Below are 16,607 nucleotides of genomic sequence, written 5' to 3'. Positions count from 1 at the left end.
TGAGCTGCTTTGCATTTGCCTTTTTGACTCACCAAAGAGATTTTGTTACGTTAGTTATTATGTTAGTTATGTTATGTGATGAATCCAAGTTGGCACTAATCAAACAAAAATATAATTCTCCCCAACTGTATTAGTTTATTTAGCACAGTGATTCTCAAGTGGGACAGAAAAGGAGACCATGACATGGAAAGCGCTTGGTCTTCTGGGGTCACTCTATGGTATGGTATGTGTGGCCAGTAAATGGGTTTCCTAAGTGTTTGTTGGGGAGGGGCACAGGTAGTAGATTAATACCATACTTACAGAAGAATAAGGTTCAAGTTTATTTTTAGTAAGTACTCAGAAGCTATCCAAACCCATGCTTGTGTTTTGTTAGACTTGGTATTACCCATTTTGATACATGGTATCTTTATTAGCAAATGTTTCCAAACCATTTTCAAGTATGTCATCAAAGCCAGGTAATGTTTGTGGGGTTTGTGCTTATACCCTCTTTTCCACTTGGTGTATAAGGTGCTGTTCACTTCCTATTTTTCTAAATAGAGTTTTAACCTAATTCTGAAAAAAAAAAAAAGATTTAAAGAATGTCCATTGTGTATTTTTTATTTATTGAAAGTATTGATGAATTAGGTTTTTTTTTATCCTAATAAATTAATTGTTCCCCAAGTCCACTGGGAATTCCTCAGCTGTTTACTGGTTTTCTTCCTCACTTTGGCTTTCCCCTTCCCCCTTAGTGTGTGTGTGTGTGTGTGTGTGTGTGTGTGTGTGTGTGTGTGTGTGTGTGTGTTTGTGTGTGTGTGTATACACCATATGCATGCAGTACCCATTGAGACCAGAAGAGGGTGTCAGATCCCCTGCAACTAGAGTTACAGATAGTATATGAATGTTTTGCCTGCAAGTATGTCTGTGTCCCACCTGTGTGCCATGGAGGCCAGAAGTTATTGAATCCTTTAGAACTGGAGTTTATGGATGTTTGTGAGCCAGGATGTGTGGTTTCTGGGACTCAAACCCAGATCTTCTGGAAGAGCAGCCAGTGCACTTAACCACTGAGCCATCTCTCCAGCATACCTACCTTTTAAAAGATTTATTTTTCTTTTTTGTATGAATGTTTTGCCTGCACACATGTCTGTGTGTGCCTAATGTCCATGGAGATTAGAAGAGGGCATTGAATCCCTTGAACTAGAGGTTATAGATGGTTATGAACCACTATGCAGGTGTTTAGAACTGAAGCAGGACCCGTGCCATCTCTCCAGCTGCTGACTCTGGCCTTTTTTTAAGGAAGTTAGAGGTCTCCTGTACAAGGATAAAAGAAGAAAAACATTTTTTAGTACCATTTCTATATCTGATACCCATTCCTTTGACCCTGTTAAACTTAAGGCCATAGTAATGCAAAAAATTCGTGTGTAGGAAGGCAAATACAGAGGTCTAGGCACACATAGTGATGGTCATAAAACTTTAAAAATTATAATTAAGCTGCATTTCAGCCACATTGCTTCTTGGTCGTGATTACACACTATTACATTTTATTTATTTTTTTAATTTATTTTATTTTATGTGTGTTTTGCCTACATGTGTCTCTGGTGCCTGCAGAGACCAGAAGAGTGGTGCTGGATCCTCTGGAACTGGAGTTACAGACAGCTGGGAGCTGCCATGTGGGTGCTGGGATTTAAAACCAGGGTCCTCTGGAAGAGCGGCCAGTGTTCTTAACCACTTAGCCATTTCTCCAGCCCCACACTGATACATTTTAAATACATCTGTTGAAGGCCTTTTTATTATGGAAAATAAGATGCTGTTGATAGGCTTGTGGCTATAATTCAGTGGTAGCTCAGTATGGAGGGGGTAAGTATGTGCAGTTGATGAAATACTTCATGTATATCTGCTGTAAAAACATTGGTTTCTCTAAACAAGCTTGTATTTTCTCTTACCAGGCCTTGCAGAATTGGTTTGTATCATTTGAGTTAGGCAGACTTGAATGTTCTGGCTATGACTATTTAAGTACACAGTATATTAACAGCCCCACAGAAGCACCTTCTAGAAACAAGACAAGCTATTTTATAATGGCATAGGCTTGTCTTCAGGTCCCTTGGTTGTTTCTCAGAAGTGCTAAGTGTGGTATCTCAATATAACCAAGAATCAAAGGATAGGTTCTGTGTGTGGAGGACAACCACACACACACACACTGAGACTCTTGGGCCAGCCTGTGTCTCTGTCCTTGGCTGCTTTGTTTGGAGTTTCTGCTGTGGTGGAGTCATAATTGTTGCATGTAAGATTTAATGAAATAATTGTTATTTTTGTTTTAATTTACACTCTAGCCATTGTGGGTAAATATTTTGTACATAAAATGTTGAGGATGAATACTATGAAGATGTAATTTCCTTGAGATTTAAAAAATTATTGCTTTCTATACCAGTGATACATCTATTTGTTAAGATAGGTATGTTATATAAAAGTTAAAATAAATGACAAGAAAAATACTACAGTGAAATATTAGAGAAAATAAAATATAGAGCTCTTGCCTAGCTGCACAAGGTCCTAGTTCAATTGCCAGTACCACAAAAAAAGATACATAGATAGATACATAGATAGATAGATAGGTAGGTAGGTAGATAGGTAGATCGATAGATATAGATAAAATTGCATTGGGGTCTAGAGGCACTGAACTACACCTTCCAGGCCTGGTCGCTGCTCTTGAATTTATTTATTTATTTTTAATTAATTTTTTTATTTTATGTGCATTGGTGTTTCGCCGGCATATATGTCTGTGTGGAGGTGTCAGATCCCCTGCAACTGGAGTTAGAGACAGTGGTGAGCTGCCATGTGGGTGCTGGGAATTGAACTGTTCTTCCCTGGAAGAACAGTCCCACTTTTGAATTTATAAGTGTGTATGTGGCTCAGAAGTGAATATTTGCTGGGTGTGGGTGGCTCACACCTTTAATATCAGCAGAGGCAGGACAACCTCTGTGAATTTGAGGCCAGCCTCGTCTACATAGTGAGGTTTAGGACAGCCAGGACTACCCGATCTCAAACAACCAAGAGGGGAATGTTCCTCATGAGCTAGAGAAGATTATGTGTTCTGCATTGGGTAATCTGTAGAAGGTACTGTATCCGTTTGCTTCTGTTCCTTTTATCCTCCCTGATTTTCGGCCTGCTTGATTGTCCTTTAAAAAAAAAAAAAAAGATTTATTTATTTATTATGTATACAGAAGAGGGTGCCAGATCTCATTACAGATGGTTGTGAGCCACCATGTGGGTGCTGGGAATTGAACCCAGGACCTCTGGAAGAGCAGTCAGTGCTCTTAACCTCTGAGCCATCTCTCTAGCCCTGATTGTCCATTTTTAATAAAAGGGATTGAAGACTCCTAACTATAGTAGAAGGTTCTTTTCTCTTTGCAGTTTTCTCTATCTTTGATTCACATACTTACAGACTTGTTTGTTAAAGGCACATGTATGACTTGGTTTTAATTTTGGTGCTTTTACTTGATCTGAAATCTATTCTCTTTGAGACTAGCACAGTGCCTCCACTTTTTTGTTTAATGTTTTCCTCCATCTCTTTTTCTTTCTGGTGGTAAAATATGCATAGCATAAAATCTACCCTCCTAACTACCTGTAAAGCTTCAGTCAATGGAATCAGATGCATTCCTAACATCATGCAACTTTCGCTTCCATCTGTGGTTGTAACTATTCATCTTGTAAAGTTGGAGCCTTTTTACTTATGAAGCATTAACTTCTTCCCCGCCTCTCCCCTTGGGAACCACCATTCTGCTGTCTGTTTCTATGGCTGACTACTCCCAAGTCCTTCATTAAATGAATGATGCAGTAATCCTGTTTTCCTGAGTGGCTTATTTCACTTAGTTTGATATCCTTAAGGTTCATCACATCATAATGTATTACAGAATTTCCTTCCTTGAGTGATAATTTCATTGTATACATATCCCACGCTTCCTGTTTGTTTTTACTTTTTGTATTGGGACAAATATTTCTGAGTATGCATGAACGAGTATTTCTTTAAGACTGTGTTTGATTCTTCTGAGAATATACTATAATTGTTGTATTGTTTGATACCTATACTGCCATACTGTTTTCCACCTAGACTGTGCCACTTTGTAGGCTTACCTGTCTATGGTGCACAAGAATTCTTTTTCAGCATCCTTACCAATGCCTGTTGTTTTATTTATTTTGAGAGTAGCCATCTGATAGCTGTGAGGTAGGGTGACACTTAACTTTGTATCTTCCTGCTGAGCAGGTTGTGTGGGGTTATATGCTCCTGGCCTTCTTCCTTTCTGTGCCATTGTCCTGCTTGTCTGTTTTGACAGCCAGTGCCATAGGCTAATGATGAGCTTTGCAAAGTGTTTTATACAAGTCTCCAGCTTTGTTTTCTTTCAGGATGGTTTGGATTATTGTCTTAGTCACTGTTAACATTGCCATGAAGAGACACCATGGCCAAGGCAAGCATTTAATTGGGGGCTTGCTTACAGTTCCAGAAGGTCAGTCTATTATCATCAGGGCAGGGAGTATGGCAGCATGCATGGCACTGGAGCAGATGTTTAGAGCTGATCCTCAAGCAGAGTCAAGAGAGACACTGTGCTTAGCATGAACTTTTGAAACCTTGGAGCCCACCCCCAGTGACATTTTTTCCTCCAACAAGACCACACTCAATCCATTCAAATAGTGCCTAGTGACTAAGCATTCAAATTTATGAGCCTGTGGGAGCCATTCTTATTCAAACCACCACAATTATGGACTCTTTAAGATTATATATGATATTTAAGACAATTTTTTCCCACTTTGCAAAAAACATCATTGGCATTGTGACAGATTGCATTAAATGTGTAGAAGACACACGTTAATAGGACCTGCTGGCAGTAATCTTGACTTGTGTGTCCTCTCACTTTGGTTAATTCATAAATATTCTCTTCTTTTTATGCTATTTTCTGATTTATTATTTTTGGCACATAAAATTGCAGTTGATTGTTGTTGTTTTTTTGTTTTTCGAGACAGGGTTTCTCTGTAGCTTTGTGCCTTTCCTGGAACTCACTCTGTAGCCCAGGTGGGCCTCGAAATCACAGAGATCCGCCTGCCTCTGCCTCTCGAGTGCTGGGATTAAAGGTGTGCGCTGCCACCACCGCCCTGCTGATGTTTTTTTTCCCCTGGTGGACATCTTTATTAATCATCATCAACTTCTCCAAACCTACAGCTGGAATTTCATCTCATTTCCATGCCTAGTCATGAACGGTGACAAAGCTAACCAGAGACTACTCAAAGAGAGCTAAGCTTTTACAGCTCACTTTCTTTTACAGCAGAATATAAATAGATGCACTCTAGAATGCACAATGGTTTAGTCACTAAGGAACTTAAATGGGATCTTGAAGAATGTAGACAAATCCTGATGCAGTAAAGACGAGCTGAGATGCTGTGCAACTGTTTAAGTGTTCCTGGTGCTGCATCTCGGCCGCTAGCTGAATCTTGCGCTAACACCAAATGGAGATGCAGAAAACACACTAAGTTGACTTAGGGGCTGTGCACAGGAACCAAAAGGCAGGAAAATACTAAACATTGCTGAGAGCATCCACCCCAGGAAGGACTTTACCTTCCAGGAGCTCGAGACTGGCACCACCCCCAGTGCTCACGTGGCTACTTTATCCTCCGTATCCCATTTGGCACAGCAAGTGGCAATGTCTCCACCACCTATGATAGTGATGCAACCCCTAGAAGTGGCTTTTACCACCTCATCCATGAGGGACTTGGTTCCCCTGGCAAAAGCTTCCCATTCAAATACCCCAACAGGTCCATTGCAAACAATCTGCTTAGCTCGAGCCACGGCCTCAGCATATTTCTTGCTGCTCTCAGTACCACAGTCCAAGCCCACCCAGCCAGCAGGTATACCCGAGGCCACAGTAGCTTGGCCAGTCTTGGCATTCTCATCAAATTTGTCAGCAGTGACAAAGTCAGCAGGCAAGGTAATCTTCACACCATTCTTCTCAGCTTTGGACATGAGATCTTTGACAATCTTGGCTCCTTCTTCATCATACAGAGAAGTTCCAATCTCCATGTTGTTGAGCACCTTCAGGAAGGTAAAAGCCATTCCACCACCAATGATCATCTCATTGACTTTGTCCAGCATATTATTGATCAGCTGGATCTTTTCTGCAACTTTCGCTCCTCCCAAGAGTTTATGTTTAATGTTGACCTTCTATCTTAGGGTGGGGCTGAATTCATTTATTAGGTGTAACCATTTTTGGTTTTGTTTGCATCTGAAATTTTTAGAGTTTTGTATTGTATCATCTAAAAAATTACTTTCTTCCTTTCCCCACCTAAGTACTCTGGCACTAGTCACTGATACTATATAGAATAGTAATGTTAGAAATATATCTAGCTCTTGAGGGTTGACCCTAGGGCCTAATGCCTGCGTGCTAGGTAAGTACTGCACATGAGTCCTTTCTCTAGCCATGTACTTACTCTATCTATAATTCTGTGTCAGTAACTATGTTTCCACTGACACTGAGGTCATGTGAGTTTTTTTTAAAATTAGTCTGTCTTAGTAAAAAAGTCAGTTTTGCCTTTTCAAAGATTGATCTCCTATCATCCATCTATCTATCTTTATGTCTATCTGTCTTTCCTTTCCTTTTCCTTTCTTTCTTTATTTGGGATTGTAAGATGGTTCAGTAGTGCTGGCTGCTTTTCCAGAGGACCCGAGTTTGGTTTGTAGCACCAATATTAGGTAGCTCACAACCAACTTTCAAAGGCTTATTTTTCATGAGAGGGTGTGTGTTTGAGTGTGTGTGTGTATGCACTCTTAACCACTGAGCCATCTCTCTAGTCCCTGATCTTTTGATTTAGTTTATTTTTCTCTATTTCATTTATTCCCACCCTAATTATTATGATGATGATTATTTGGACAAGGGCTTTCTTGTTTAGATGTGTTACAAATTCAAAGTTTTCTTTCTTATGTCTTTCAAATATGCCTAGCTCTTTTTCTTTTAATAGAAGCATATGTTGTTGCTATAATGTAAATTTCCTCCTTCACTCTTGATTTCTCTCTGTATCTTTTTCTAACTCATTCACTCAATTTTTCTTGAACATTTATTTACTGGGTGGGTAGGGGAATAGTGTCATGGCACGTGTGGAAGTCATATGGGGTCCCAAAAATCAAAATTCAGGTCATCAAGCTTAGCAGTAACCACCTTTATCTACTGAGCCATCTTGACAGACCCATCTCTTTACTTTTAACTTACCAGGGCATTTAAAGTAGGTTTCTGTGGCTGGACTGATGGCTCAGAGTTAAAAGAGTGTGTGCTGTTTTCCAAAGGACCCAAGTTCAGTTCACAGCACTTAGGTCGGGCAGCTCACAACCTGTAACTCCAGCTTCAGGGGGATCTGATGCCTCTGGTCTATGTGGCTATCTTCATTTCCATGCACATACTCACACCCACCCCCCCAACACATAATTCAAAATAATAGAAATGGGTGTCTTAGATAGGTATATTTGAGTTTCTTATACCTTATGCTTCTGTTTTTCATATCATATTTTTCTCTATTTTTATGGAATATAACAGTGATAAGAATGATTTTGGGGGGATCTATTTGGATTATTATCAACTGTGTAGCTGTTTTATATTCATTTTTAAAGACTTTTACTTAACTATATTTTATACTTTTAAATACTTTATGATATATCAGTGATACTTACATTTTAGTTGTCTTGCTGTTGCTCTGAACTTCACGGCGTGCCTTACCTAAGTTCCCATTCAGACTGCATTGGCAAGCCCTGCACATGGCCTAAGTGGCTTCAGGAAAATGCTGTCTTCTTTCTCCACCTTTCCCATATAGTATTGGGTACATTCCCTGACCATAAGTTGATCTCCCAGACGGTTGCTTTCACATGAAGATAGCAGTTGTCTTTTAGATAATTTAGGAATATGAAAAAACATTTTATGTTGCATCTATTCATGATCTTTGTACATGTGGACCCAGCCCTCTGACCTGTATAATTTCCTTTCTGTCTGAAGAAAGTCATTCAGTTTCAGGCAGGGCCAGTCTACCATAAGTGCGTTCCTTACGCATTTGAAGAAGTTTGTTATTTCTTCTTCACTTTTTAATTTACTGAGTGTACAGTTCTAAGTGTGTGGGATTTTCTTTCAGTGATGGAAATATACTTTATTGTTTCCATGTTTGCCTGGTTTCTGAGATACTCATTGTAGTTCTTTTCCTTCCAAGTCAGATTAGGCATTGTAGGGATATGTAGTGTGGAAAAGAGTTCATGCTAGGGGATTTTGTGGTGATGTTGGATGTTTTTTCTGTAAGAGGTAGTGCATATACTTCTATAGCCTCTAGTACAAAGACCATTGCCTGTTTACTATCCCTGGGAGGTACTGAAACCCCACTCCCCACCCCCCGAAAAGAAAGAAATGAGGAGTATTTGTGTTAACTTTCTCATTGGCTGCAATTCCTGTTGGTCTGACTGTAAAGTGGAAGTTTCTTCAGTTAATGGTCCCATATTGTGATGTCTTGGCATGCCATCCTTTGGTCTTGGTGTCTGGGCTGGTGTGGGTAGGGAACACAGACTGGATCACCCACTCCTAAATGATTGCAGCTTTATGAAGGTGTACTTATTTGCATTCTTGTCAGAGTTTTTACTTACAGCAAAGAATTTTCTTTTTTATGAGTTATTTCTGTCATAAAGTGGGAAACAATTCAAATTTTCTGTTAATTGAAGCTTTGTGAATTTGTATGAAGAGTCTGACTTCACTAGTTAATCACTGGTGTACTTACAAAGCAGAGCCCACAAGTAGTCCACTTAGCAAACAGCTGCTTTTTTCAGAAAGAACATCTATGCTGTTAAGCATAGCAGGCATCATGTATAAAAACATTGAAAAAATACAACTTTTGTGTTACCTATCCCCTCACTTTTGCCTTCAGTCTTTATACTTGGGCTTCTTCTTTAAGTAGCTGGGCTTCTGAAGAAATGTGCAAGTAAATTATGTAAGAGCATGGCCGTTGGGCCCCTTACTCCCCTGAACTCAGCTGTGCTCAGCAATCATTTATTGAACACCCAGTATGTGCCAGGCCCTCTGCTGCAGTTTAGAAACACCCTGGTCAGTGTTTTCACAAGAGAAGGCAAAAACATGGTCAGAATAAAATAACAAATCCAGGGCTGGAGAGATGGCTCAGAGATTAAGAGCACTGGCTGCTCTTCCAGAGGTCCTGATTTCAGTTACAAGCAACCATATGGTGGCTCACAACCATCTGTAATGAGATCGCATGCTCTCTTGTGGTGTGCAGGCATACATGCAGATAGAATGCTATACATAATAAATATTTAAAAAAAAATAACAAATCCTGTGGCAAGCCTGGTGATACTTGCCTAGTATGCACAAGATTCTTGGTTCCATCTCCTTAGCCACAACAGAAAGGACACTTTGTCATTCTTCTGGTAACTTGTGGATAGACATAAGGTAGGAAGGTAACACTGGAGAGCGGATCTGAGTGGAGTGCAAGGTCATTACAGAGTAGAGGGTCCTGGGCAGAATGAACAAGGGTCTAAACATGAATATTGTTGAGGTGAGGGACCAGAGAGGAAGCCAGATAGTGCACAGCTGTGTCCAAGAAGAGTCTCAGGAAGCTCTTAATTACCTAAGATCCCTGGAGGTGCATCTGCTCATATCTCACCCCACACCCTGGCTAGCAAGAAGGCTGAAGTGTGCTAGCAGGTATTTCTGCTCCTTAACCAAAGGTTCCCAAATTACTTGTTCTTTATCAGCAGGTCTCAAGCAAGATACCTCTTAGCTTTTTTATTACTTTGTGGAACAAAGTGTCTGTTAAAATGGAGTATCATTATTTTCCTTGCTTTTTTCTCCCTGTGGGTTCCCTTGCCAGAACACCTTGTTTAGGCGCTTGCTTTTAAATGGTCCATCTAGGCCTGTTACCCCTGTCTACAATACTTTTGACCTCTGAACATTGGCTCTACTTGTCTGTCCCCCCTCTGCCAGTTTCCCAGAGCCCTCCAGGTTAGAGGATGTTCTGCATTGTGCCAGTGGACTGGGTAGAGTCACTGTCCAACTTTTTCATGTTAGAGTGGGTCTAACTGATGGGATTTGGCATAGTCTTAGTAAGTACTAGGAGTTCATCTTTGCCCTCACCAATGCTTCCTGCAGGCAGGGCACAGTACTCACTTACCAAAACCTTTGCTGGGGTAGGATTTCCAGATTTCAGATGAGAAAACTAAAGCACAAAAGATTGAGTGATATGCCTGAGGTCACACAGCTACTAAAAGGGAGGCTGAGATTTTTGCCCAGTTTCTGTTTACCTCTCATTGACCATGCCCTCACAACAGAGCCAGGGATGACTTCCAGGTTCACTCACAGACCCCTTTTTTCCTCCCCATTTTCACCCCATTGTGTCATCATTTCTCATCACCTAACCAGTAGCTTTAGCATATCCTTGCCTTGCTAATCATCACTGTCTGGCCACAGCTGTCCTTTCTAATAAACTGACCAGATTGTCCTCGCCTGGCTTGACACTCTTAGGGCTCCCTTGCCTCTTCAGGACAGTAATCAGTTACTTCTGATGGAGCCTCTACTGTCCACATCTAATGGGCCATCCCCAAACTCTATCCCCCTTCCTTCCTCCATCTGACCATCACCTGCAATTGGGAATTCCCTTGAAGCCCTCAAACTGGAATCTACAGAATCCACTATTCATTTATGCATCACAAAGAATGGGATCATCCTAATGCCAGGTCTGTGATTTGCCCAGAGCATGGTCCACTCACTCATCTCAGCAATACTTGACTCTACCAAAGGAACACAGTTATGCCCAGCATTGTCCAGGGCTGGAGTACAGGGCTCATCTTTTCATGAAGTACTTGTAATTTAGAAGATGGCAGAATTAGAATATCAGGCTACAAGTCAGTCTTGAATTCTGCTGTGGCAGGTGAAGGAGGAAGCGGAGGCCAGATCCCAAGGTGTTAAGTGTGGGAGGCTTGCCTTGGTACTGGGTTGGGTCTTGAGTAGCCAAAGCAGAAAAGTGGCAGCTTTTCTGGGACAGTGGCATCTGGGCTTGAGGCTTGGGAGTGAGTGTACATGAAGAGGTTTCAGAGCTTGGACACAGGTGAGACTAGAAGAGAGTTTGGAGAGGTGGAGACTAGAAAGGAACGTCTGTGTGCCCAGGCTTGCTGAGCAGGAGGAGGGGGTGTTTATTTCCCTAGGATGTCATGGGCCATGGAAGAACTTTGGTTTGTATCTGAAAAGTAGCAGAATGCTACCTCAACATTCTAAATAGAGATCACTTGGGCTGCCGTGAGGAAAAGGACTGGTAGGAGGCCCAAATGGCAATGCAGCTGTGTGAATGGCACAGCCCTCCCAGGACTTTCTTAGGTATCAAGCAGGGAGAGCCCTAGGGCACCCAGGTATGTACAGGGAGCTGCCAGCAACTTGGCATTCAGGAAATATACATTGCTGAATGGCTCACTGACTATATCCCATTCCCTTTCCCTGGCCTCTCAGGGCCTGAGGCCAGTGTGCTGATGAGATTGGAATGACTTTCTCCCTGGAAATGGGAATAAGTCAGCACCCCAGTTTCAGAGCCCAACCAAAATCCCTCTAGCTCTTCAGATCTGTGTTGCTCTTGGCACAGCTCTAAGAGTTGAGAGTTAAGAACCTTACCAATGTTATCATTGCTTCCAAACTTACTTTATTTGACAGTGTTGATCAGTACCTCTAAGGAGACTTAATCCACAGAACAGTTCTTATGTGTATGAACCACATTTAAAGTGTGACTAGACAGGAATGTTAGAAGTGGCTGATTTATCTGAAGACATCAAGAACCTTTGGGTTAAAGATTGACCTACATGTGTAGCCTTCCTAAGTAAACCTCCACTCCAGCATTTGTGAGATGTACTCCCCATGGACATTGGCTTGTGGGAAGTATAGCCCTCAAGGTTTCAGTCACAATTTGTCTGTTTGTAGTTGAACTACACAGGTATACAGAATATTAATTTTGATATGTGATTAGAACTTTTTTTTTGTAGGCTTTACCGCCAGCACCTGTTCAGAGTCACACAAATAAGCCTCAGGCATTCAATGCATCTCTTCAAGACCATATTTACCCGAGCTGTTTTGGGAACACTCCAGAGTGGAATAGTTCTAAATTTATAAGTCTTTGGGGATCAGAAGTGATGAATGATAAGAACTGGAATCCTGGCACTTTCTTGCCAGATACAATTTCTGGTAAGGAATTCATTAAAACTTTCTTAAGGTTTTAAATACCCTGAGACACTTAAGATGGTCATCATCACATTCCCCAGCGGGAGGCCCTGGGACCTGGCATCCCATCCACCCTTCCACATCTGCACTCATGGGTCCACTGCATTGATTAACAAAGCTAACACTGGTTCCATGCTACCTGCGAGCACAGTGAGCCACATTGTGCTGCCTAGCCACAGAAGATCTAGTTTCCAGGGTCTGTGTCTGGCCTGTAGTTCTCAAATAATGGTGAGCACCAGACATCAGTTCAGTGCATGAGGGCAGGAAGATAGTGACACATCCACTTGAATGCTGTGACTCAAGCTCCTATTTGCTGCTTTCTGTATTGACCCTAAAGGGTTCTCTCCCCTCTAACAAGCACCTTCTCCCCAGCTGCCTCAGTTGCTGAGGCTCAACTGTTACTTCAGGCTTAGGTCCAGGGTCACCTGGGAGGGGCTGGTACCTACACCTCTCTGTCTTCAGATGGCCAGAGCCCCTGGTCACTCCACACCCAACCTTGAATGTGCTCAGAACAGAAGCTAGTCCTGACACCCTGATTTATGTTTGAAGGAATTTCTAGCTGTGTGACCTTAGGCAAGTTGCTTAGCCTTTCTGAGCCTCAGTTTCTTCATCTTTAGGATGGAAATAACATTCCCAACCTCAAGAACTGGTTTCAAGGCATTCAGTGATACTGGAAAACACCTAGCACAGGAATTGGCACATAATAGGTGCTCAGTAAACATTCCATAGAATAAAAGCATCATTCCAGAGGAGTCCTGGCTTCAGTAGTGGCCCCAGTGTCAACATGTTCTTTAGGGTTTTTTGCTAAGTGCTATTTCTTTTAGAAGCCTTAATTTTCCCATTCTTCTCCAAAGGGAGTGATATATTAGGGCCAGTGCTCTCAGAAACAAGACCTGAAGCCCTTCCACCTCCACCCAGCAATGAAGCTCCTACAGTTTCGGATATCAAAGAGAAGAAAAATGCTGCAAAAAAGAAGTGTTTATACAATTTCCAAGATGCTTTTATGGAAGCAAATGAAGTTGCCATGGCAAACACAGTCGCCATGGCCACCTCCTCAGCCACATCCTCTGTGTCATGCACGGCCACCACAGTGCAGTCTAGCAGCAGTCAGTTCAAAGTGTCATCCAGAAGACCACCTTCCATAGGTAAGGACCCTGAGAGCCTGTCAGCTTCTCACTTCTTACACCACTCATCTTGTTACTGTTTTGCCTTTCTAGAGGTGGAAATGAAACGCCTTAAGGTACTACTGCACAAGAACATGCCCTGTGGATTCTGGTTGAAATTTTAGCTGTCATTCAAAATACCCTTGGGTTGCTGAGCTCCGTGTCTTGCCTCCAGCCTGTCTTCTGTGATGGGCATAGATCATTGTTTTCTGAGCACAGCTACTACTGAGCAAAAGACTTGTGCAAGCCAACAAGATTAGCCTGCTAGCACTCACACTAATCACTTATTGACCACTAGAAGGGACCTAAAAGCAAAGAAATGGTTCTAGAGACTTGGGGTAAATGTCTGAGGACATGGGAGCTGGTTTGTACCTCATCAACCAAAGTTGAGACCATTTGAGCATCAGAAAGAATCATGATTGTCCTCCTTACTGAAGGACATGAAAAAGAAAGAGACTTGGCACTCAAAGTCAGGACTCCCTAGGAATTTTCAGAGTGGCTCCTAAGGTTAAAAAACTCCTCTTTATAGCATAGAGTAGAAACAAAGTTACTCTGCTGCAGCCAGCAGTCCATTAGATAATATAGGCCAGCCTAATCAGGGAGTATTTTTGTTTCTTTTCCTCTTGTGGCAAAATATCCTGAAAAAAGCAACCCAAGAAAGAAGGGGTTATATCTATCCTGCCAGGGAAATCAAGGCATCTGGAGTTTGAAGCAGCTGGTCATATTGCATCCATAATCAGGAAGCTGAGAGCAATGAATGCATGCACATGTTCAGTTCAGTGTCTTCAGAATATATAGTTCAGATTCATCTGTCCAGGAAACAGTTCACTCACAATTAAGATAGGTCTTCCCACACCAATTAAAATAATGAGAATAGTCCTCCACTGGTATGCTCATTCGCCCATCTCCTAGATAATTTCAGATTCTGTCAAGTTGATAATTGACGCCAAGCATCAAAAAGGAGTGCTTCTTTTGTTTTGGGGAGGTGAGAGGTGAAACAGGCTCTCTCTACGTTAAGTTAGGCCAGCCTCAAACCCACAGCAATACTCTTGCTTCAGCCTTCCAAGGCTCATACTATGCTAAATAGATAGCCTGCACACCAGCCCTTTGTGCGTGCATGGGGGTGTTGGGCACGTGCATACACTAGAGTATGTTGGCCAGATCTTCACACTTGCTTAACAAACATGGTACCTTTGAGCCACATCTCCAGTCCTTCAGGGAACATTAAGAATACTGGATATCAGTTTGGCAAGCAGAACATTTCCATGGAGCCTGGTCCATTATGGGTGATGATGGGCATCCCCTCAGGAGGAAACTAGGAGCTATAAATCTGACATTTACCCCAAATGTGGATATTAATTCTCTATCTAGTTTATCTTTGTGAGATTTAGGTCTAAAATGGTTCAATCAGATGTGATAAGATAAACCTCACCAGTGGACAGCTGGCCTCTTGAAAAATGTCTGTCTTGGGAAAGGAAGAGTTGAGCAGCAGCTGGATTAGTTGAGAAGCCATGATGACCTTGGTAAAGTCAGGAGTTTAGATTCATAATACATGGGGAATCTGAGCTCCAGGCTTATGAATGCTGGTTCCCACAATGGAGAAATCACAGGTTGTCTGTAAACTTACAGGGTCTCAAGAGCTCAAGCTAGAGCACAGCTTACTAGAGATGTTAGGACCAGATCTGGTATGTGTGGGTAATAAAGTAAATGTGACCAGTGGGGTTGAAGGTGAATGAGTGTTCTTTGGTTTCTGTAGGTCTGAATATCCCCCAAACCCCGCTCCCCAAAAAAAGGAGGAAAGAAATGTAATTAAAGGCAACATGAATATTTGTTTTCTTCAGCCAGTGGCAGTCTGTCTTGTATCTCTACATGCAGGTGATGTTTTTCATGGCCTCAACAAAGAGGACCACAGACACTCAGCACCTGCTGCTCCAAGGAACAGCCCCACAGGCCTGGCCCCACTCCCAGCTTTGTCTCCTGCTGCACTCTCTCCAGCCTCCACACCTCACCTTCCAAATCTTGCTGCCCCATCATTCCCCAAAACTGCAACCACAGCCCCTGGGTTCGTGGATACACGAAAGAGCTTCTGTCCTACCCCTGTGGCACCCCCGCCCTCCACGACAGATGGCTCCATCAGTGCCCCTCCCAGTGTCTGCAGGTGAGCCACAGAGCCCCGGTCCCTGTGAGGAGGGCTGGGAGCCATGCTGCACTAACATAGCTACAGACTGTGCTCTGGGTCCAGGCAGGTAACAAGTCCAGTGCAGAAGAAAGAGACCTCACCAACAGAGGCCAAGGCCGTGGAGTTGGAGAGGCTCCAGTCTCAATCTCAGCCTCTAGTTCTTCAGAGGAAAGAACAATGGCCCGGCTGCCAAGACCAGGGTCAGGGATGCTGACTATCTCCACTGGTGGCATTAAGGGTGTGGTGTGCCTTGCTTGTTTTTTTAAGTTGTTTTTGCTATACATTGGGTAGAACCTGCAGAAAATTTACAAGATGTATATACGGAAACTAATACCACACACAGTGATTTTTGTAAGATCATTTCTGTTACCTTTGAACTTGCCTGTTAGAAGCACGTCCTTTATAACCCCCATTATGGAACCAGTGGTCTCAGGGAAGTCAGAAAAGTCATGTGTCCATCCAGTGGCACTATAGGTGTGCTATGACTACTGACCCATATCTCCTAACTGAGCCCAGTTCACCGCACTGTCTTGGCTGATGGCACATGATTCTCTGACCCCAGAGCCATGAGCCCTCTTTGCTGCCTTGGTCTTAAAAAAAAAAATAAGCAAAACAGTGGGTGGGCATGAGGAATAATTAGTGCCTCCAGGGTGGCTGCTTGCTAATGAGCTGTGTGTGGTTTTGTAGTGACCCTGACTGTGAAGGGCATCGTTGCGAGAATGGTGTCTATGACCCGCAGCAGGATGATGGGGATGAGAGTGCAGATGAGGACAGCTGCTCCGAGCACAGCTCCAGCACCTCAACTTCCACCAACCAGAAGGAGGGCAAGTACTGTGACTGCTGCTACTGTGAGTTCTTCGGACATGGCGGGGTAAGTGCATGTGCTTAGTGTACTGGGACTTGACAGTTGTGTGACTTGCTAAGTCTTTGGCAAGAATTGTGTGTTGGATTTATTATTTTGAATTACGTGTAGGTATGAGTAACTGTATGTGGGTGTGTTCATGTGAGTGC

At 42.5% G+C, this 16,607-nt stretch overlaps 1 protein-coding gene across 8 annotated transcripts in view; it reads left to right on the top strand.

Moving 5' to 3' along the window:
• Nucleotides 1–16,607, top strand: part of Fam193a (family with sequence similarity 193 member A) — a 123,610-nt gene that overhangs the window by 89,018 nt on the left and 17,985 nt on the right. For all 8 annotated transcript variants that reach the window (XM_076546978.1, XM_076546977.1, XM_076546976.1 and 5 more), the window contains 4 exons: nt 12,020–12,218; nt 13,109–13,399; nt 15,293–15,575; nt 16,284–16,467. In XM_076546978.1, the coding sequence (XP_076403093.1) occupies nt 12,020–12,218; nt 13,109–13,399; nt 15,293–15,575; nt 16,284–16,467 (957 nt within the window). The remainder of the gene's footprint in view (nt 1–12,019; nt 12,219–13,108; nt 13,400–15,292; nt 15,576–16,283; nt 16,468–16,607) is intronic.

The sequence above is a fragment of the Peromyscus maniculatus genome, chromosome 10 (genome assembly GCF_049852395.1).
Source record: "Peromyscus maniculatus bairdii isolate BWxNUB_F1_BW_parent chromosome 10, HU_Pman_BW_mat_3.1, whole genome shotgun sequence".
Classification (NCBI taxonomy): domain Eukaryota; kingdom Metazoa; phylum Chordata; class Mammalia; order Rodentia; family Cricetidae; genus Peromyscus; species Peromyscus maniculatus.
Note: the sequence above shows the minus strand (reverse complement) of the source record. Positions and strands in the feature narration are given on the sequence as shown.